This window comes from Myotis nattereri (assembly GCF_964212035.1).
Source record: "Myotis nattereri genome assembly, chromosome: 15".
Classification (NCBI taxonomy): Eukaryota; Metazoa; Chordata; class Mammalia; order Chiroptera; family Vespertilionidae; genus Myotis; species Myotis nattereri.
In genome coordinates, this window is record NC_138090.1 from 25668436 (window position 1) to 25691391 (window position 22956).

General features: G+C 40.6%; 1 protein-coding gene across 2 annotated transcripts in view; it reads left to right on the plus strand.

Annotated features, from left to right (window-relative positions):
- Window positions 1-22956, plus strand: part of CDH13 (cadherin 13) — a gene marked incomplete at its 3' end in the record, with an annotated part of 1052451 nt that overhangs the window by 904006 nt on the left and 125489 nt on the right. For both annotated transcript variants that reach the window (XM_081106984.1, XM_081106983.1), the window contains exon 8: window positions 3104-3244. In XM_081106984.1, coding sequence (XP_080963110.1) covers window positions 3104-3244 — 141 coding nt within the window. The remainder of the gene's footprint in view (window positions 1-3103; window positions 3245-22956) is intronic.

Below are 22956 nucleotides of genomic sequence, written 5' to 3' on the forward strand. Positions count from 1 at the left end.
GCTCAAGAACATATATGCATAGCCCATGGACACAGACAAGTGTGGCGAAAGCCGGAAAAGAGGGTAGGGGGCGGTGCTGGGGCTGATTGGAGGTGGGTAAAGGGGAGTAAAATGGGGTCATCTGTAATAGTGGCAACAATAAATAAAAATAAAAAATTTTTAAAAACTAGAAATAATTTCTAAATCCTAATAATAGAAGATTAAGTTAATTATAAATTAGCATATTATATTTTACGCAACCCTTAAAGTCAAGAAATTATATTGATAAATGATATTACATGGAGAAAATGACATTAAGTTTATTATAATCTCTTGAATATCAGAAAAAAAGCCTACATAATTTCTTATTTTTATGGTTGCGTGCTTCCCAAAATATGCAATATATTATTACAAAAGTAAAAAAGTCATACAAGAAATTAGAACTGAGTAGTGATTAGTATGTCTAGAGACACTTGGGGAAAATTTTGAAGATGGTCCAATTTATTGGTTTCATTATCCTCCAGCTATAAAATTTATGGCAAATAGTAAATCCAGTTCAACTTGTCAATGATAAGTAGACAGTCACTTACATTACGCTGATGGTTTTCCAGCTTCGGCTTGAGAGTAGATGACATTTCAGGAGCCTTCACAGAGAGGTGCCAACTGAACCAGGCAGAACCAGAATTACCCAGAGCTTGGCTTGGTGCTAAATTCTGTTTGCACTCAGCAATGAGAGAAGTCTGTGACCTTCCATCCTGGTGGAGCTAATTTCACAATATACAGGATATCCCCCCCAAAATGTATATACACTTTAAGAGCTGATAGCTCAATTTTGAAAATGAAATGTATTTTCATAAACACTGCCTTTATAATTACCAAAAATATGTGTATACATTTTGGGGGACACCCTATGTATGTGTATCCAATTGTCAGGCCTTAAGCAATGTTACAATAAAGTTCGGGGGTACATTGTGAGTAACCTGTTCAGGGAGAGTATCGGCATCCCATTCATCTTCTAGAGTTTAGAATGTAGAGCCTTCCAACCATCCAACAGAACTACTGCTCCTTAAGATAGGAGCTCAGGAGTCTTAGTTAAGAAACAACCAAGTAAAGGTTCCCTGGGGAGCAAACAGCTTGCTACCCTTTAAGAATACTTAAAAGATTGGGGGACAGTGAGCACTGAGCTAGCAAAAATCCCCATGTTAACTTTTAGCTTTAGAAGGAAATTATAGATCCCCTTTGTGTTTTTGTTCTTTGCTTATCATGGCATTTCTTAATTATTGGTTGGAATAAGCAATGGTTTTGAAGCCGTTATACTGGTAGGACTTTTGCAACTGGTAGGACCTTTGATTAAAAAAAAAAAAAAAGTCCTTTTATTTTGTTATTGAAGATGGTTCAACTTGAACTCTCTGGGTGAGTGATTAAGATACCAATCCAAACTGGTTTAAGCAAATAAGAAAAATTAATGCCCTAATTAGCTGGGAGTCCGAAGGTAAGACTGGCTTCAGGCATGGCATGATGGAGTGTCTCCAGTGCAATCTCTTCTGCCAGGATATGGCTGGCTTCATCCTCAGGTAGACATCCCTCACCCCACCTCTGCTGTGGCTTGAGATGGCTCGTCTAGCTCCTGGGCTAAATGCTTCCACAGGGAAACAGGGCTTCCTTCTCTCCTCTGTCAAGCACACATCCTGTGCCTGACTAGTCATTATGCCCCTGGCTTGGCATGCACGTATTGATTTCTTCTAGTCAGGGCTCATTCCAAAAGTTGGCCAGATGGATGGTGGGAAAAGTCAATCCAACCTACACCACATGGGCAGAGAATAAGTGACCAGAAGGTCCCCATAGGAAATATGAAAGCTGCCTTCCCAGAACGGGGTCCTAGTTGACCAAGACAGGCAAATCCACCACAGAAGGCAATTTTATTTATTGGATTTATTGGGGTGGCATTGGTTAATAAACTTTATATAGGTTTCAGGTGTACAGTTCTATAACACATCATCTGTGTATTATATAGTGTGTTCACCAACCAAATCAATCCTCCTTCTATTACCATTTACCCCCCTTTACCCTCTCCTACCTCCCTCACCCTCCTTTCCCCTGGTAATCACCATACTGTTGTCTGTATCTAACTGAAATAAACAAGTCAGAGAAAGACTAGTACCATATGATTTCAATTAAATATGGAACTTAATGAACAAAATAAACTAACAAACAAAATAGAAACAGACTCACAGACACAGAGAATAAACTGACAGCTGTCAGAGGGGAGGGGTGTTGGGAGGCTGGGTGAAAAGGTAAAGGAATTAAGAAAGAAAAACAGAAAAAAATGTGAATGCAGGCTTGGTTGCTTTCCACCCACTGCACTCTTCTTCATCTTGGGGTCAGGGCCACTTAGTTATTCTGAATGTTTAAATAGGGTAGCAAAATGTCTGTCAAATATGCAAATGAAAAACGTGTGAACATTGAAAGACAATAATGCAGTATTGCCATGATTAACTTATCAGATCATGGTACGATTAAAATGCATCTTCCAAATTTAACATGACACCAAAAACTTAATGACTAAAATTGACATGAAAAAAGTTCAGTACAAGTGACTATAAACTTCAGTTGGTATTTTTTCACCTGTAACATGGGAACAACAAATGTGGTTTAGCACGCTTGTTGGCAAGATTAACAATGATTTCTGAAAAGTATAGGAATTCAATGCCAGGCCCATCCTAATGTTCAGTAAGCATGAGTTCCTAATGCTGCTATCTTTGTCCTAAATCTCATTTCGAGGTCAGTTTCATGGGTTTGCTATGAAATGAAATGTGTGGGCATAAATATCAAACATGCATTGTATACCCAAACTCAGAAACGCAACAATTTGAAATGTGTCAAAAGTTCCCTTAAAGAAGAACAGAAAATAGATGCTACCCCACAGCCAACTCCAGTCTATGGATAGTGACTACCTCCTTTTGGAGAGAATCCAAAGGGTATTTATACACAACAGGTACAAATGCTGTAACTGATTAAAGATACCCGTCCTCGATGGAGGAGGCCACAGAGGCAGCTCAAGCAATATGCTTGCTACCTACTTGAATCTAAATACCATCTTCTCTGCTGTGATTTTGCTTTGTAGACTATGGAAAATCCCAAGTATGAGTTGATCATCGAGGCTCAAGATATGGTTGGACAGCTTTATGGATTACTAGGCACAGCCACAGCGACAATCCTGATTGATGACAAAAATGACCACTCACCAGAATTCACCAAGAAAGAGGTAAGCCTCTGCTAACACCACCCTTGCGGTCACAACCATGATTGCTGATCAATATTAAATTCTTTGTACACAGCTCCTGCTGGCTCCCTGTTTGCAAAATCAAAACCCTCCCTTTTGGAGAAAGGATTATGTTATGCCAGAATACTATTTCATATTTTTATCTTTTTTTTTCAAAGCTGGAAATACCAGAGCATTATGAGAACAAAAGCATTGAATCTTGTTAAAGTCTGTGAGAAAATAACTTTCAATGCCAAAATGCCATTTTCATAGTTTTATCGGTGCTATTTAGCCGTGAGTGATGTGAGTCCCATTGTGATTTTAGCATAACAATAACTATTTTTTTCAGCAAGTATAGATCCAGAGACCAGACAGAACAGCTGCAAAAGGGTAAAGCAGATTTTCTTGGCAATAGCAAGGTGGCCTAGAAGCTTATAAATAACAACCGAGTTGGCTTGTCTGGGAGAGCCATTATTTACTCTGAGCTCCTATGCTTTTATGATTATGGATCATGGGTGTTGTTTCCCATTATTTCAAAGGAGCAATTTTTGGGGACAGGCTGAGTACACAAAATTACATTCTCAGTTGCTGAATTTGTATCAACTATGCATCTAATGGAAATGTGCTAAGATCATGGTTTCTTTGTGGGTCATGGCCAGGGCAAAGGATTGGACACCCCTCTTACTGACCAAGAGCATAGAATCAATGAAGGCAGCCCTGCCATCGGCCAAACCTTTCCTCTGCATCCCCCTCCCCACAGGCTCTCCACCTCCCATCCATTGCCTTATTAAACTGTGTGAGGTTGATTTCATTGACCTTTGACCAATGAGGGAGCTTATTTTAGGCTCAGAGAATCTGCTCCAAGGTCCGGGGCTGAGTAAACAGCAGAAATGGGATATGAGCCCAGCTCCAGAGGAGCCATGCTCCCAACTGCAGTGCTGTGCTTCCCATCTGCCCTGAGGTCCCCACCCTCCCAGGCATTCAGAGAAAAGACCCAGGTCTGCATTTGCAGTTGCCCCTCCCCTCTCTCAAGCATCCAGGGACTGTCCCAGCTCCTGGCTCCCCAGTGACCTCTCCCCACTGCAGCCCTGCATGACTCATTCAAGAGGAGGAAATACCCCTCTCCTAGTCTTGGGCACTCAGGACTCCAACCTCAAACGGCAAAGTCCACAGTAGCTGATATGGCTCCATTCTATTGCTCCCATGCGGTGTTCCTGTAACTGCATACAGATTGCACATTTCCCCAGGTTTCTCAAACTGGTGTTCCAAGAAATTTGTTCCACTGGTTACACCATTGTAGGGCAGGGGGTGAGGGGAGCTTTCAGGGTCAAAAGATGTGGTGAATACTGAGTTGAATCCTTTAAAAAATTTCTTTTACCGCATGACTTCTGGGTAGCTTTTAAATGCTCTGTGCTTCTCTAAGAGAGGTTGGTTTGGGCTGTAGGCTTTCTCAGATTTATTCGGCCTGGGAATAATTTTTCCTGGGCCACCTCATCATGTCCCATTGAACTAATGGCCCATGGAATATTCACCGGGGATATTGGTTTATCTGCAGAATTTCTGGTGAACCTATTTCAAAAACAGAGTTCAAGGCACATTGTAATTTTCTATACATATATATGTAGTAATGAAAATAGAACTTGGATAATCCCAACCTAAAATAAGAAAACCTATCAAAGTTATGAGGCGGGTGAGATTAAGTAGTTATTTCAAAGAGGCTCCTGTGACTGGGGTGGGGGGTGGTGTGCGTGGTCATGGACTAAATATTGTGAGAAATTATTTTTCATTGTTTGTTTTTGTTAATACCACTGAACTCAAGAGAAAAAATTAACACCTCTAAATGTAAAGTAAAAAACTCTGAGTAGCATAATGGAAAATATATTCTTCACCTATGAATATTGACAAAAGCACAAAAATTCTCTTCAAATAGACAGTGGGCAGTAAGCTTGAGATTCCCTCAGGGCAGGGCTGGTGTTCAACTCAGATAGAGATATGAGTAATAAGGCCCTGGCCAGGTAGCTCAGTTGGTTAGAGCTAAGGTTGCCGGTTCGATCCCCAGCTGGGCACATACAAGAAGCAACTAATGAATGCATAAATAAATAGAACAACAAATCAATGTTTCTCTCTCTCCCCCTTCTCTCTTCTCTCTCTGTAAAAATCAATTTTAAAAAAGAGACATAAGTAATAAAATGAGAGGAATGGGTAGCTAGCAGGAGCATCAAACTCTCTTCTCTTCCCTTCTCTTCTCTTCTCTTCTCTTCTCTTCCCTTCCCTTCCCTTCCCTTCCCTTCCCTTCCCTTCCCTTCCCTTCCCTTCCCTTCCCTTCCCTTCCCTTCCCTTCCCTTCCCTTCCCTTCCCTTCCCTTCCCTTCTCTTCTCTTCTCTTCTCTTCTCTTCTCTTCTCTTCTCTTCTCTCTCTCTCTCTCTCTCTCTCTCTCTCTCTCTCTCTCGTCCCAAAGGACTCTTTGTCCAATGTTGGATAAAGTAAATTTGCAGTTAAATTTTCTAACATGTTCCTGAAAGGCTGTGGTTGTTGTTGAGGAGGGATGCCAGAATTGCTGGAGGCAGTGTAACAAAGATGTAGAGGGGTGGGCTCTTGGACCAGACCTGGATTTGAATCCTACTGACCATACACAAGAGACGAGCACATTAACTGTTTACATTCTCATTAGGGTCTTGTGAATGTTAAATGAGCCAACAATGAAAAGCACTTAGTGCTGGTCATCTCGTATTGTATTGGTGATGAGGACAGAGGTAATAAAAATGGTGGCAATTCAGAAATGAGGGCAGCGGAATAAAGGAAGTGATGAAGAAGATGGTGATGAAGAAGGTGATGGTGAGGAAGACAGTGGTGGCAAGATGATGACAGTGTTTCTAAAATTTAAGAGGCCAACTGACATTCTTATCAAATGGCCCATTTCACCTCCATGTTGAAAGTAAACTTTTTTCTTTTAAGTAATCTTTTTCCTTTAAAATCATCTGTGACCGTGCTCCAGCATATCAGAATACATGGCTAGGACCCTAGAGTTCCAAGGGAGAAGGAATCCTGGAGGAGAGGTGGCAGAATCTGTAAAATGCATCACTATGAATGAAAGCAGGAAGGCCCAGAGAAACCTGCGAGAGGGAAAAAGAGAAATGAGCAGGACTCGGCCCAGCTGGTCTCTGGGATGCGGAAGAGTGAAACAGCGAGTGTACTGGCAACAGAGAGGAGATGTGGAACTTACAATCTTGAAATTAAACCATTTTTAGAGATGAAATTCAAGGTGCAGTCATTCTAGAATGGAAATGGTGGCCATTTGGGGTTGAGGGTGTGTAGAAAGCTGTGCAAGATGTTGTCTTATATAAGTTCTTACATATATTAGGTCATTTCTAAGGAAATTCATGGGAATATATGGTGGTTGTCTTTTTTTTAATTCTATTTCACATGATCTTCCATTTCCAGAGAAGTGCATGTTTTCATCTAGAGTATTGGTGAGATTGGTTTAAGAGAGAAGTTATGGTTCCTCAAATAACAGAGACTGGAACTGACACTCTGTTCAGTGAGATAGAGGGATGGCTTATTTTACATGAATGCATGTCGGTGGACAGTTCCCGGTCAATATGGTGGCAGCATGGCACTGAGCTTCTCAGATTCCTCTTACCTTTGTTGTCTGCCTTCTCCATGGCTGCCTCGTGGTACGATGGGGTCACTGCAGCACCAGCCCTCGTGTCCATGTAACAGGAAGAACGAAACAAGACGTGAGAAGGACAAAGGAAGGCCTGCCACCTAAGTAAACGTCATTTAAAGGCTTCCCTTGAAACTCAGATGACTTCTACTTACATCTCCTTAGCTTCCCTTGTCTGTAAGCGAGACTGAGGAATAACTCCAGCTATTCTTAGTTGGCATGTTGCAGCCCTTGGTAACATAGGGGTTGTTACTAAGGAAGGAGATATTTTAAAGATTACTTTAAGGAGTAAATTTTTAGTGCAAAGTACACACATTTGTTGTTGCCCCAGTGTTTATTTAAACTGATTGTAGGCTTGCTGAGACGCACAGCCCACACCTCTTATTCTCTGTTGCATTCCCAGTGGACACTCAAAAATTCAGTATTTTCCAAATGTTTCCTGAAGAGAATTTTAACGTGGGAACTGTGTCATTGGGTATGATGAACCAAGGTCATACTTAAAATTGCTACTGATCCGTGGAAATCAATTTTCAGTCATTGACTTTCAAAAAAATGTAGGTTGGAAGCATTAGTCTCCCCATGGAGAATCTTCTGTGAGTTGTTCTAATAGTTTTTAACACATAGCTTTAACTAAGTGTTAGTTTTGACTTTTCTAGAATTGTTATTTTAAAATGATTTTAGGGAATCTAGTTAAACTCTCCAAACTCAGAGTTTGAATTACAGCTCAGAATCTCGCTCCCGTTTAGAACAAAGTGACTTGTCCATTCCTCTCCCTAAAGTTATTTAAACACACACACACACACACACACACACACACACTCACACTCTTCTGACCCTCGCCTGTGTGGCTCAGTTGGCTGGAGGGTCGCCCCATACACCAAAAGGTTGCCAGGTCAATTCCTGGTCAGGACACATACTCAGGTTTTGTGCTTGATCCCTGGTGGGGAGCGTGCAGAAAGCAGCTTATTGATGTCCCTCTCACATAGATGTTTCTCTTTCTCCCTCTCCCTTCCTCTCTCTCTAAAAATCAGTCTTTAAAAAAACACTTCTGATTTGCACCTAGAACATAGTGGGTGCTCAATAAATACTGACTGAATAACACATATTTTCACATGAATTTCTAAACTGTAGATCATGAGGACTAAAAACTTTCCTATTAATTTTAAAAGAATATGCTTGCAAATGATTTTAAGATGTTTTTTAAAGACATTGAGTTTTTCTTCATCCATTCCATCAATTGATTTTTCAGATTTTAAAAACTTAAAATGGCAACCAGTAATTTAGACTTAATAATTTAGGATTTTATTTTACTTCATTTTATTTTTGCCATTTGATGAATTCTTTCTAAGGTAAAAGTTTCAATGTTTGAGCTATAACATTATAATACCTGTAATAAAAAATGGCATAAAACTTAAAAGGGCCTGTCCTCCAGCTGGAAGATGAGAGGTGAGTGGGTAAATGCTCAGTTTCATAAAGGGGGGAAGAGGAGTCGCCAGCTGGATGCCAAAGGCTGAAACTGACCAAGTTGGGGCTGGGGTCCCATCTCCAATTCCTAAAAGCCAGGGCCAGGTCTTTAAGAAATTGATGCCTCAGGAATCTTGTTTTTCTTGGACTATTCGCTTTTATAATAACATTTTATTAATTAACTGCCTAATTCACCCAGTAATACTTTCCTCTTACATGTTTGACTGCAAACTCTATGGTCTCTTCTCTATATAACAATTATGTAACAGCATTTGCTATAGAAATAGAACAAAAAGTCTAGTCTTTTCCCTAGGAGGTTAATTGGAACTTGCTCTGTATTACTGAGAGTTTTGAAACACTTTTTTAAATTTTATAACACATTTCATCATTGAAAAACTCATGCAAATTTTAAAAATTATTAAATTTGAGAAAATATCAAGATACACACACACACACACACACACACACACACACACACTAAAGGCCCAATGCACGAAACGAAATTTGTGCAAGGGGCTTGGTCCTCACAGTCCCTCACAGCCTCAGCCGGCCCTCACAGCCTCGGCTTCATCCGGATGATCGTTCTGCTATTTGGTCTAATTAGTATAGTAGCTCTTTATTAGATAGAAGATATGTGTGTGTGTGTGTGTGTGTGTATAGATAGATAGATAGATAGATAGATAGATAGATAGATAGATAGATAGATATAGATATTTAGAGACCCGGTGCACGAAATTCATGCACTGGAGGGGGGGGTGGGGAGTGTCCTCAGCCCAGCCTGCACCCTCTCCAATCTGTGACCCCTCGGGAGATGTCTTACTGCCGGTTTGACTGCTGGCAGTCAAACATCCCTCTCACAATCCGGGACTGTTGGCTCCCAACCGCTTGCCTGCCTGCCAGCCTGATCACCCCTAACCACTCCCCTGCCAGCCTGATTGACACCTAACTGCTCCCCTGCTGGCCCAATTGCCCCCAACTGCGCTCCCCTGCAAGCCTGGTTGCCCCTAACTGCCCTCCCATGCCAGCCCAGTCGCCCCTAACTGCCCTCCCCTGCCAGCCCAGTCACCCCTAACTGCCCTCCCCTGCTGACCTGGTTGACCCCAACTGCCCTCCCCTGCTGGCCTGGTCACCCCTAACTGCCCTCCCCTGCTGGCCTGATTGCCCACAACTACCCTCCCCTGCCAGCCATCTTTGACCACATGGGGGCAGCCATCTTGTGCAAGGACATGAGGGTCAATTTGCATATTACCTCTTTATTATATAGTATATGTATGTGTATATTATATATATATATATATATACTCTAGAGGCCTGGTGCATGAAATTCATGCATGGGTAGGGTCCCTAGGCCTGGCCAGCGATCAGGACCCATCGGTGGGGCAACTGGTGGGGTGATTGGGGGGCCCCCACTGGCACTCTCCTTGGCTGGCCTGGCACCGCACGCTCACCAGCCCTGCTGCTTGACAATTGGGGGCCCCCCTACTGGCACCCACCTTGGCTGGCCTGGGGGCAGCTCCTGCATTGAGCATCTTCACCCTGGTTGTCAGTGTGTGTCATAGAAACCAGTAGTTTCACCGGTCATTCTGCCATTCAATTGATTTGCATATTAGGCTTTTATTATATAGGATGAGCTATGCAATTTCAAATATTCTTGTTAAAGACCAATCTTTAAATTGATGACACTTGTTAATGATGACATTCACATCCTTGTTTTGAGGCATATTGAGAGTTCTATATTACCTTTATTGATGTTAAATGGCAGGTCAAAATGCAAGAAATGTAAATCTTTACCAATATGCTTATTATAATTCACTTCTCTTAATTAGTAGATTTATCAAACAATCAAGGAGCTATTTTATTTCTTTTGTTAAAAAGTTTTCCTCTTAATGAACTGATGCAGAATGATGTCAGGATTACATGTATTTATTTCATTCCTTAACTTTCTCACTTTTGCTTCATATTTCATTAGCTTTTTAAATAACAGCTTTATTGAGATATAATTCACATACCATAAAGTTCACTCTTTAAAATATGCAATTCATTGGCTTTTAGTATATTCACAGAGTTGTGCAACAATCACTGCTATCTAATTTCCAAACATTTCATCACTCCAGAAAAACGCCCATGCCCATTAGCACTCTTCACCTCCCCATAGCCCCTAGCAATCACTAATCTTTTTGGGTTCCAGGGAACTTGCTTATTCTGAACATTTCATATAAATGGCATCCTGCAATATGTGATCTTTCGTGATTGCCTTCTTTCACTTAGCATAATGTTTTCAAGTTTCCTCAATGTTGTAGCATTTATGAAAACTTCATTTTTTATGGCTGAATAATACTCCATTATACAGATATGCCACAATTCATTTTCCTTTCATCCATTGTTGGACATTTGGGCTGTTTCAACTCCGGCTGTTATGAATAATGCTGCAATGAGCATCCTTGTACAATCCATTACATTTTTATCTGAATTTTCTCTCAATTCCTTCATAGTATGAAAAAGTTACCCATAACATTGCTCCAAATGAGGATTCTATAATTGCTTAATTATTTTATTGAAACATTTCAAAATGTCTTTCTAAATTTCACTCAATATGGCTCATTCAAGATTTACTGACTTCTTTTTACATAATACTTCCATACAAAAAAGTACACTAATAATGAGTGATTTATTCTCAAGTCAAACATGAAACTGAAATCAAAAAAATAGAACTTGATCAGCAGATCAGAGCTTCCTAAAACCTCATCCCAGCTGCCACTGCCTACAAGTATATTACTTAATTTCACATATTTGAGGGTTTCCTGTTATGTATTCAGCTTAATTCCATGGTGGTTAGAGAATATGCTCTTTATGATTATAGTAATTTGGTATTTGTTGAGACTTGCTGTACAACCCAGCATGTGATAAATTTTGATAAATGGTCTATGTGCACTGAAAAATAATGTAAATTCAATGGTTTCATATTCTTTGTCCAAATCTTCTACATATTTTTGTAATCTTCTTATTCTATCAGTTACTAAGAGTAGATATGATATCTACTATTATAGACATATCTATTTCTCTTGTTATATCAAGTTTTTCTTTGAATATTTGAAGCTGTATTATTAAGTGCATACAAATTTAAACTTGTTATATTTTCCTGATGCTTTGTTCCTTTATTATTACAAAACTTACCTCTCTATCTCTGGACGTGCTTTCTGCTTTAACATGTACTTCATCTGGTACTAGAATAACTGTCCTAGCTTTTTTGTTGTTGTTTTTGTCCACGGTGTATTTTTTTCCATCCTTTCTTCACTCAAGTTTTCTATAATCTTATGTTTAGAATGTATCTCTTATAAGCAGCATATATTTGGGTCTTTAATTTTTAAATCAATACTGATAAGTCTTAGATTATTTTGTCCATTTAAATTCAATGCAAATACTAAATATTTGGGTTTAAATCTACCAATCCTAATATTTCTTTTTTATTTGTTATACCTTTTAACTTTTTCTCTTTTTTCTTACCTCTTTCTCAATTATTTTTATCATTTCATACCCTACTCTAATTACTTGTTATACTTCATTTCATATTCTCAGAGTAGTTTATGAGAAATAGCTTATTTGTTATACTCCATATTCTTATAATGGTTTATGAGAAATATATTCCTGACTTATGAAATCTAATATAAATTACCATTTTTACCACTTCATGGATACTGCAAAGACCTCAAACATTTGAATTCATTTTATCCCCCTCCGATCTTCTGATATATTGTTGTCATGTTTTAATTCTACATATATTTTAAAATTCACAAAATATTATTTAATAAATATGTATTTATATTTCCCCATTTACATACTCTTTATATTGTTATCTATTCCTTCATGTTTCTGTGCTTCCACCTGAGAAAATTGTCCTCCTGATAAAGAGTTTTCTTTTTATTTTAAAAACAGTGCAGGTGTGTTGGCAACAGATTCTTTTATTGTTTTTCTAAAAACATCTTTGTTGCCTAAGTTTCTGAACTACATTTTCACTAGATGCAGAATCCCAGTTGACAGTTATTTTCTCTCAGCTCTTTTAAGATGCCATTTCATTGACTTCTGCCATCTATGAATTGTTTTTAAAGGTCAGCTGTCACTATGACTCTCTTCTCCACTGAAAGAGGTGTGGCTCTTTTTTCTAGCAGAGTTTTCTTAAATTAAATTTATTTGGATGATATTGGTGCCTAGGATCATGTAGGTTTCAAGTGTACATTTCTATGATACATGATCTGTATATTGCACTCTGTGCCCACCACCCAAAGTCGAACCATCTTCTGTCACCATTTATTTGGCTCTGGCTGCTTTTAATAACATTTATTCATCTTTACTTTGCAACAGTTTAACTATGGCATGCTGAGCTATGGTTAAGTTTGTATTTATCATATTTGTTCCGTACACATTTCAATTCATAATCTACCTTCCAAATATTTCTTCTGACGCATTTTCTCTCCTTCCTTCTCAGACTCTATGATGTAGATGTTAAGTTTCTGTCTGTTGATTGTCTTTCTGGTTTACCAATTCTTTCTTCTATGTCTAAGCTACTATTATACACAGCTATTGATTTCTTAATTTCACTTACTATGTTTTAAATATTTCCATTTATTTTATAGATTAAAATTTTCTGCTGACATTTTCCATTATACCTGCTTTTTGAATATTTTACTCAGAGTTATTTAAAATATAATGTCTAATAACTTCAATATCTAGATCACTTCTAAGTCTATTGCTATTTTTAATATTTTTTCTTGGTTTTGCTCCTTTTTCATAGTCTTAGCATGCCTAGAAATTTTTTAAATTTAATTATGAACAACATGTAAGAAAAAAATTTAGAGATAATTTGGTTCTGGCTAATCTTATATTCCTCTAAAAATGACTTACTTTTGCTTTCTGTAAACCAATAAAAGTATAAAAAGATGACTTTAAATCAGTCTAGGGTTGAGTTGGTTCGTAGTTGGTTTTCAGTCTGGTATGAGAGCTAATCTGCTTACCCTGATTTCCCTTACTCCTCAGGTACAGCCTTTCTAGTGTCCTAACTGAAGTCTGGTATGGTTACAAGGACTCTGACACTTTTGAGACCCTAAATTTTAGTTGTCTTCTCAGCCCCAAAGCTCTCTGCTCAGCTTCCTGGTCTCTGAGCCAGCGCTTTCTGTTTATATTCTAGGCCTCTTGTCCCTGTGCCCTTACAATTTAGAAAGTGACTTAAGGGTGAAAGTTTCATAGAATATTGGCTTCACTACAGTGAATTTCCCTTCTCTGCAGGGTCCTGGACTCTCCAGTTGTGGCTGCCTGGGTAGTTCTCAGTGAGTTCAGATAGATGGCAGCTTTGTGTGAAGTCCCTATTCTTCAGTTATTCTAGGTTTGAGGGATGGTCTAGAACAGGGGTGGGCAAACTTTTTGACTCGAGGGCCACAATGGGTTCTTAAACTGGACCGGAGGGCCGGAACAAAAGCATGGATGGAGTGTTTATGTGAACTAATATAAATTCAAAGTAAACATTGTTACATAAAAGGGTACGGTCTTTTTTTTTTTAGTTTTATTCATTTCAAATGGGCCGGATCCGGCCCGCGGGCCGTAGTTTGCCCACGGCTGGTCTAGAAGGAGCCTGCCCAAATTACCATAAACAAAGAAAAAAATCTGGATTAATTTTTAATCCGGAGTATCAGGGAAAAGTGGTAGACATTGTGTGTATGGAATTCACTGTGGCACAAAAACTGATAATATTTTCATTAAAAATATGGATTGAAGAAATATAATTAACTGATTTGACAGTGTACTCATCTACTCCCATACCATTTGCTTCAAAATTAACTCATTTTGGTAAAAAGTGGAAAAATATTTTGTGTCTCTCCCCCTGATATTCAAGTGACTCTAACTCCAAGCGAGTTGAACTACATAATCGGAGGCAAGCTTTGCTTTCTGATTCCCTCACTCTTGAGTTGACCTGAATATAACTCTTTTGAATCTTTTCATTTGTTTCTGGTAGTTTGGTGTTTTCAACTATGAATAGAATATATACCTTTGTGTGCCATCTTTTACCAAAAGTCTAACTGAAGTGAATATATTTATGCACTCTGCCAGGACTCCATGCAATATATTTGAGTGCTTTAAATGAAACTGTCCTACTTCCATAACAGTTTCCTCCCCATAGGAGAGCCCTTTAAATTCAGATGTGCCTATGTCTAAACACTGACCACATAATTACACATTCTGCTTGTTCAATAGTGATTAATTCAGAAAGCCAACCACATATTTCTTAGAAGATCGAACCCATTTCAATTATCTGACTCAAGTGACTTTTCTGGAGGGTGGAGTCCAAGACATTTTAACATCCAGATAAATCTTTAAAGATGACTAAATGTTATTCCAAATAGTTCGACTCCCTTTTCCCATGAAGCTTTTTATAGCCATAATGGTGAAATATATGAGACTTCTCTTTCTGTGATGCTGTGAAATCATATATCTGACAGTTTTCTGTTTGGCTGAAGTTTTAAATGAAACCAAACATACACTATTGAAATCTTTATCCCATGTGTTGTGCAGTGTGGTAGAGGAATACAAATCTTTAAATAAATGGAATATTTGGAGAGAATAGGATAGTGTAATTCCAGTGCACAGGTACCACCAATTTCCAACTGTGCAAATAGTAACATTGCTCATGATTACATCAATTCCTGCTCCATCTTTGTCCAAGACAATACCTTGTCCAAGGACTCTAGATGCCATCTATTGTAAATTGCATTCCTGCCTTGCCATCATAAACAGAAGAAGGTTTAGCCACAAAATAGCCAACACCCACACTCCCCATTTATCTTCACTTGGAAGGGTGAGTTCATTGTTCTCTTCTCCTGCACCAAGGTCACAGAAAAAACATCAATTAAATCTCCTAGTGTTCAAATTTCAGAGATACTTGAAACAGCATGTCTACAACTGGATTTCTTGACTAAAAGAGAGGGAAGGGAAACATTTGCACAAATATAATCAGTTCTATAAATAGAAGCCATCATCCAAACAGGATTCTTCCAGCTAAGGTGATAGGTAGTGGGTGCCTTCCCAGATTTAACTATTTATAGTCAGCAGAGTGAGAATTTTTGCTTTGTTTAAAATGTTGATAAACTGTGCATGGTGTCAAAATATCTGGATTTTTTTAAGTGAAAAAATCTGATCTGTACCTGATTCTTCAAGTCTCTTGTAGAGGTAGACCAGACAGCCAGTTGATTTATTGCATTAATCATACTTTTCTAAATATATTCATGATGTGTTGATCCCCATCATTCCTGTGTGAAGCTCCATGCAAATAATGTGCCTCTGCTTACCCTTTGCTTATGCTCAGAGGGCAAGCAGCAACCCAGTAGCAATAAGAGCAATCTTTACTCCAGCTGGCAAAGTCTTACCCCTGAGCCCCTCAGAGCACAGTGGCCTCTGAAGATCCCATCCTTCTGCTTCAATTCAAAGACAATATCCTCACACTAAGAGCAGCAACCACAAAGCTATAAAACATCTCTTTTTCTTAACTCTAAGAATGTAACATGACTACCCTTTCATAATGTAACTTGCAGAATGAATACTTGAGTTCAAAAATAGAAAGCCAAGAGCAACAAATATGGAATGTATTGGAAAATTAGCCATCCAAGCCCACACTGCCCCTGGAAACCATTTTGTACTGAGCAGTGTTAGAAATATGATCACTGGGTCTTATGCATGGATGGTCTTCAACAGTCTTCGCCTGGTCACAGCCTACTTTCATCTCAGGCCATGTGAAGCTCTACTTATTCCCCAACATGCCAATCTTTGGATGCCTCAACACCACAGCACATTCTGTTCCCTTTTCCTTGGAATGCCCTTCCCTTCTTTTGTACCTGGAAAACACCAATTCATCCTTCAACATGCACAACATAAATCCTAACCAGGTTGTTGCTTCTTCTTCCTACACATACTAGGCACCCCCCCCCCCGCCCCCCACAGCACAGTATTATCACATTGCCTTTAAATTACCCATACTATAGCTCCCTAATGCCATTTGAATGCTCGATATGAAGGGACATGTCCTTTTTATCACTGCCTCTAGGGACAAGTAAAGTATGATGTTAAATGTTTTGTTAGAGATGAATTTAATACTTAAAATACCTGTAGTATCTCAGCTTCTAATATACTATTAAATATTATTCTTTTCAATATTATATAGTGTTACAAGTATACCATTATATGTTGTTATATAATATTCCATTATGTATTCTAATAGGTATACATCCTAATATGGACACATCTTAGTCAAATATACAATATGTAATATTCACCTTCTAATGTGTCATATACATTATTTACTCATTCATTATCACTCTCCCCAAATGAGAATGTTGGCTCTATGAAAAACTTTGTCTCTTTTGTTCCTTGCTCTGGCCCCAGAACCAGCCTGGCATGTAGTCTAGGACCAAATGAATGAATGAGTGAATAAATTATAAATGAATGTTGGACAGTAAGCAACAGAGGCGATTGAAAAGTTAAGGAGGCATGTTGTTGAAAGGGACTTGAGAAAGAATCTCCTCCAACCCACAGGTGCTAGAGATGAAGGATGGTCCTCAAGGCAAATGGCAAATCCCAGGCCAGTTTCTGTGGCACAAAATGCTGCTGCCAGTAAAAACTCAAGGTCTTACAGTAACACAACTGATCATGAGCTTTATCATTTTACTGTGGTACAGTGAGAGCTGGGAGGGTTGCAGTTAAATTCCTTTCCAGATCTGAATAAACAGATCTACATGAACTACAGAGAGCCCTAAACCTACTTCCCTACCAGTACAGTAAAAAAAGAAAAGAAAGAAAACTCAATGTTAATAAATAATACATAAAGGAATCATGAGAGTGGAAACAGCATCCTGCAAACTTAAAAACAAGAAAGAAAAGAAATATGCCACGGCTCCAGTTCTGTATGGATTCATTCTCCTAAGTGGGATTAAACACAACAATCCAAAATTGATGTTCATATAGTCATTGGTTTCCAAACTAAAAGCTACTTCAGTTACAGACTGGATATCAGTTTTTCCAGTGTTGCCAGCATTTTATTTCACTAAAATGAATGGATCCATCCATCCATTCATTCACCGGCCCATCCCTCAGACAAGTTACATGCTTCCTTTTTGCCAGGCATTGTGTGAGACTGGAATGCATTACAATGAGCACAAGAAACATGGTCCCTGACCTCATGAAGTTACAGTCTGAAGTGGGGACAACCAGGCAGCAAATAGCTACGGATAGCCCTTAGAGTCAAGATGGAACAGGGTGAAATCTCTGCAAATGGGGACAATGTGGGGCACCTTCTGTGGAGTTCAGCAAGGTCTACTCTGAGGAGATGACATTTACAATGACTGTGTTAGTGTCCAACAGCTATCGTAACAAAGTACCACACGCTATATGTCTTACACAATAGACATTCTCTCACAGTTCTGGAAGCCTGAGTCCAAGATTAAAGTGTCTGCAGAATGGTTCTTTCTGAGGGAGAATCTGTTTGTGCCTGTCTCTTAGCTTTTGGTGGATTTACTAGCAATCTATGGCATTTGTAGGCTTGTAGATATATCACCCGATCTCTGCCCTCATCCTTACATGGCATTTTCCCTGTGTGCATGACTGTGTCTAAATTTCCCCTTTCTATAAGAACACTGGTCATACTGGATTAGAACCCATTCTAATACCTCATTTTAAGTTGGTCCCCTGTAAAGACCCTATTTCCAAGTAAAGGCACATTCTGAGATTCTGCCAGTTAGGGTCCCAATGTTTTTCGGGGGAAGATACAGTTCATCCCATAGCAGTGAGACTTGGGAGGGTCCATGTGATGACCCCTGAAGCCAACAGGAGCATGTCTTGCTTGAGGACCTGAGAGTCATCAGTGTAGCTAGAGCAGCCGAGACAGGGCGAGGGATGTGAGACAGGAAGGCAGGGGCCAGATTGCGCAGGCAAGACAAGGAGGCTGGATTTCCTCAGTGCTGTGGGAAGACATTGTGGGCACTACAAAGGGTCGAGGGTACTTTCCAAAACTTAGCACTCCATGCTGCTCCAGAATGTTGTTGTCTACAGGGGTGAATCACTGGCCAGGAGATTGCTGGGGGCAATGCCATCAGTCACACATGACCCCACCACCTATCCTTCACAGGATTGGCAATAAGACCAACAGCGGAGACCCAGCATTAGAAAACATCTAGATGGTCATTTTTAAGCTTATGAAGACCTCCCTCACTCCACATACTTTGTCTCACCCAGTACCTGTACAGTCCAGTGCAGACGGTCTGGTTGTCATCCTGTGCAGAGGAGAAAGCTGAGGCTAATTGGACCGATTCCTTCCCCAAGGGCCCGGGGGAACTGGAGGTTGAGATTCTGAACTTTGCATCTCCTTTTTCCTTGCAAGTTCCAAGAGATGTCTTTCTTCAAATGCAGCAAGCATCCCATCAACAGCAGCAAAAGTCTCATTCTTATCAAAGGCGCGACTGTTCATTCTGTCGGAAGTTCTGTCTGCCCAACACTCCTGGTCCTGCTATTTTGTCCTCTTTGGCATTAAATAAGCATCCAAAAGCCACATTTGCTTTGTGCCAGGCAGGGCCCAAAAGCTTTACATACACTCCGGCATTCACTCCTCCTGCCAGTCGTGAGGTAGGTACTATTATTGTCATACCCATTTCATGGGTGTGGACAACTTGCCCAGAGTCTAGATCCCAGGCCTTTAACCCAGCACTAAGCTACTTCTACACCCTGAAAGGGTTACCATTTGCTGGCTCAGCACCAGTAGATCCGATTCTCAGAGCATTTCTGCCTGAACCAGCCACAGCTCGGATATTCCTATTCCAAGGTCTTGCCCTTCCGGTCAGCTCACTGGGACTGCTTGCCAGGGCTCAGGGAATGTCCATCCCGTTATTCTCGTTACACTCGTGCACCAGAGGCATGCTGAAGAAACCAGGCCTCCAGGCTCAGCTCTACTTTAACTTCCAAACTTCACCTCACTGCCTTCCACCTTCCTGTTGCTTCACCTGCCTCTCCATTCAAGTGAGGACAATATTTTGGGCAAGCCCTGGCCATAACTACAGCACTCACACAGTGGGCTCACTGGGACAAGTCTAAGCTACTGTTTTTCCCTCCACAATTTCTTCAAATATAAAAAGGGAGTGGTCTTTTAATAGCCAATGAACTTGATTAGCAGGCTTTGTATCTTTATTTTGATAGGTCTAGTGGCAAATATAATAATCATTCTTTATGAGAAAAGATTACAGATGTTTTTAAACTAACAGTTATTAAGTGCTTCTCTGTGTAAGACACTGTTCTGAATGCTTCAGGCATCTTAATTCACTTGATTCTCAACAGCCCTATGACATAAGTAATCTTGCTATCCCCGTTTCATAGATGAGGAAACTAAGGGATGGGAAAGTTAAGAGACATGCCCAAGGTCACAGGGTGATGAGGCAGGGATGCCAACTTAGGGCATCTGGTTCCAGAGCCCGGCTCTCAGCCACTACACTGTACTCACTTTCTGAGTTTCTATACATTGCCTGACTCTGTGGGATTCAGAAATGAAAGAAGCCATGGCCCTGACAAGCTAGCCTTCTGCTAGAAGACCTCAACAACCAAGTTCGATCACCTGTGTTGAACACAGCAACATTCTTAAAAATATATTGGCATTACCACTTTATGTACATTCACATGCATATCTAATGGGAAATCTTCCCCCATTGCTGTCAGTAACTTATAATGGCATACCAATTACTCTATATCTTGATTGCAATCCAGGTTTTACTCACTGGAGAATTCAGGCAGAGGCCTATAAAGGAAGAAAAACTTTGGTTCATTAACTAAGGTCATTTTTACACTAGTCTGCTATCTCTGATAACAATTTTTAAATCTTTTAAATTTATGACTATCGTTACTGCTGTTCCATAATCATTAGTGAGATAATGTGCTTTTTCAGTTCACCAGCCTTCATGCATTTGATATACTTGTTCTGAGTTAGCAGGGTTGGAAGTGGCCTCAGCTCTTTCATTCAGGAACTCACCGCATGCTTATCTAACACAGCGGAAGGCGGCTGGAGATTTAAATAAGATGGGCAAGTCCTTGTCTTCTGGAGCATTCGCAGGGAGGACAGATCTTAAAATATTGCCAGAGGGGTGTATCCCACTGATAAATTCAAAGACCTCCGGAAGCATGACCCAAGGAAAACAGACCTGGGCTGGGATCTGGAAAGGTGGGGTCATCCTTTCGGTCTTGGCCTTGCTAAATGAAGTGAGGAGATGTGGTGCTAGGATAGCTCATTCTGGGCAGAGCACACAGCCTGTGCAGATGGCCTGAATCACACAAGAGGTGTTTGAGAGGCAGAGGGGATGCCATGGGGCCAGTCTGTGCAGTGTAAGCACAGGGATAGGCGGGAGAGGTGGCCCGCCTTCTGTGAGTCTGTTCCACCAACGACAGACTTCAGGAAGCCATGCATTTCCCTTAACCTACCCCCAGAATCCCCCAGACAGAATCAGCTGGCTCTCTGTGACCTGTGCTTCTCCAGCATTTGTTCCTGCCTCAATCACCATATTTTTCCCAGCATGCATTGGATCAGCATTATAGGTATCCATTTCTGCCTCCTTCTGACTGGAGCTCCCTGAAGGCAGACATAGCTTCATTTGTCAAAATCCTCCCCTTCAATCACAGAGTGGTGGACACAGGGGGGGCCCAAAGAATATTGGTTGCATTAAATCAAATCTAACAAACAGCGCGCTTTCCTGGCAGCTCTGCAGACAGGAACAGATTCCTCCACTAATCGCCCCTGGATGCTTGGTTTCACACAGCTCCCATTCTGCGCTGCAAATCTGTGTATCACAGCCAGAACCCGTCAGCTGGCTGGTTTACAGCAGCCGGGCACTGGCCTCCCACATGATGGAAACTGGGCCTGCCACTCAGAGCAAAGCCTCAACAAACCCCTGACCACTTGTACCACCTTGTATAAAAATGGTCAAAATATCTTTTTTCCTTCAACTCTGGGAAGTTGAAAAGACAAATCAATTAGCAGTGGTTCTCAACCTTCTGGCCCTTTAAATACAGTTCCTCATGTTGTGACCCAACCATAAAATTATTTTCGTTGCTACTTCGTAACTGTAATGTTGCTGCTGTTATGAATTGTAATGTAAATATCTGATATGCAGGACGGTCTTAGGCGACCCCTGTGAAAGGGTCGTTCGACCGCCAAAGGGGTCGCGACCCACAGGTTGAGAACCGCTGAATTAGAGTAAGGCTAATACCAGAGGCTCCCACTTCTGCAAGAAAATCTGCTTGGTGTTTCTCCAGAGTTGAAGATCATCAGCTTGTGTTCATTTTGTTGTTAAAGACAGAAACTCACTTGGAACTAGCATGAGCAAATCCAGGAAAGGATTGGTACACATCATGGGGCATGACATTGGTACTCACCATAGGACATTGCCCTGGTGCTGGTCACTAGGGAATGCATTGGTACTCATCACTGACATTGCATTGAAACTCATCACTGGACCGTGCATTGGGACTCAGTATTGGGCAATGCATTGGTTCTTGTCATTGGGCATTGTGTTGGTACTCATCACTGGGAAGCCTAAGGGCTTTCTGACTTCAGATGTGCTGCATTCAGGGCTCAGACAGCATCGTCAGAATGCTGTCTATATGCCATGCCATCTCTTGGCTGTGCTTGTCTCTCTGAGTTGGTTTTATTCTCTAATAGGCTCTCTCCTCTGTCAGTAAGATGGCCGTTGGTGGCTCTAACCGCATGTCCCTGTGGCTTATGTACAAAGGAAGACAACATACCCTCTTTCCCAAACACTGATCTTCATAGAAAGACTTTGGCTTCATAAAGCCACCTCAGACCGGACATCAAGTGCCAAGGAATGATGAGATGACTGGCCCACCACTGATTTAAGGAAGAAAAAGCGAGGCCTGTGGTTGACAGCACCAACGGGACCCCAAAGGATGGGGTGATTGTTTCCCAAAGAAATGGATACCCACATATTGGAGCTACATGTCCATCTACTCCAGACCCTGTGTGAAAGGGAATTACCTTAGGCTGGTCATCATAAGCAAGGAATGTGGGGACACCGTGCACTGGTTTTGCAGGAGTTGATTAATTGCTTCTAGTCACAATTCTTTGTGTAATGATGTCATGTTAGTAGCTTGAAATAGCCATGGTGGGGTGTTTACACCACAGAGGTTGGCACAAGCTACAAACCAGAGCATTTTTTCCTGAAAAGCCCATTGTTAAGCATTTACCAACACACTACTATGTGTAAGTTATCATTTTCCCCCATTTCTCACCTAAGTAAAAACGTGTGTGTGTGTGTGTGTGTGTGTGTGTACTTTAAGCCAAAATGATGATCCCTGTGTTATCTTCAAAGATCCATGGTCTCAGGAGATGCTTAATTCCTCCAAACTGATTTATTGGTTCCTGAGTTCTGAAGCCCCAGGTGTGTGTGTGTTTAAAGGATGTCCTTTCACACCCTGTACAGTGAGAGAAACATTATTTCCATTTGGCAGATTCATTCTCTCCACCCCCCTCCCACCTGCCATGACTCTGACTGACAGGATT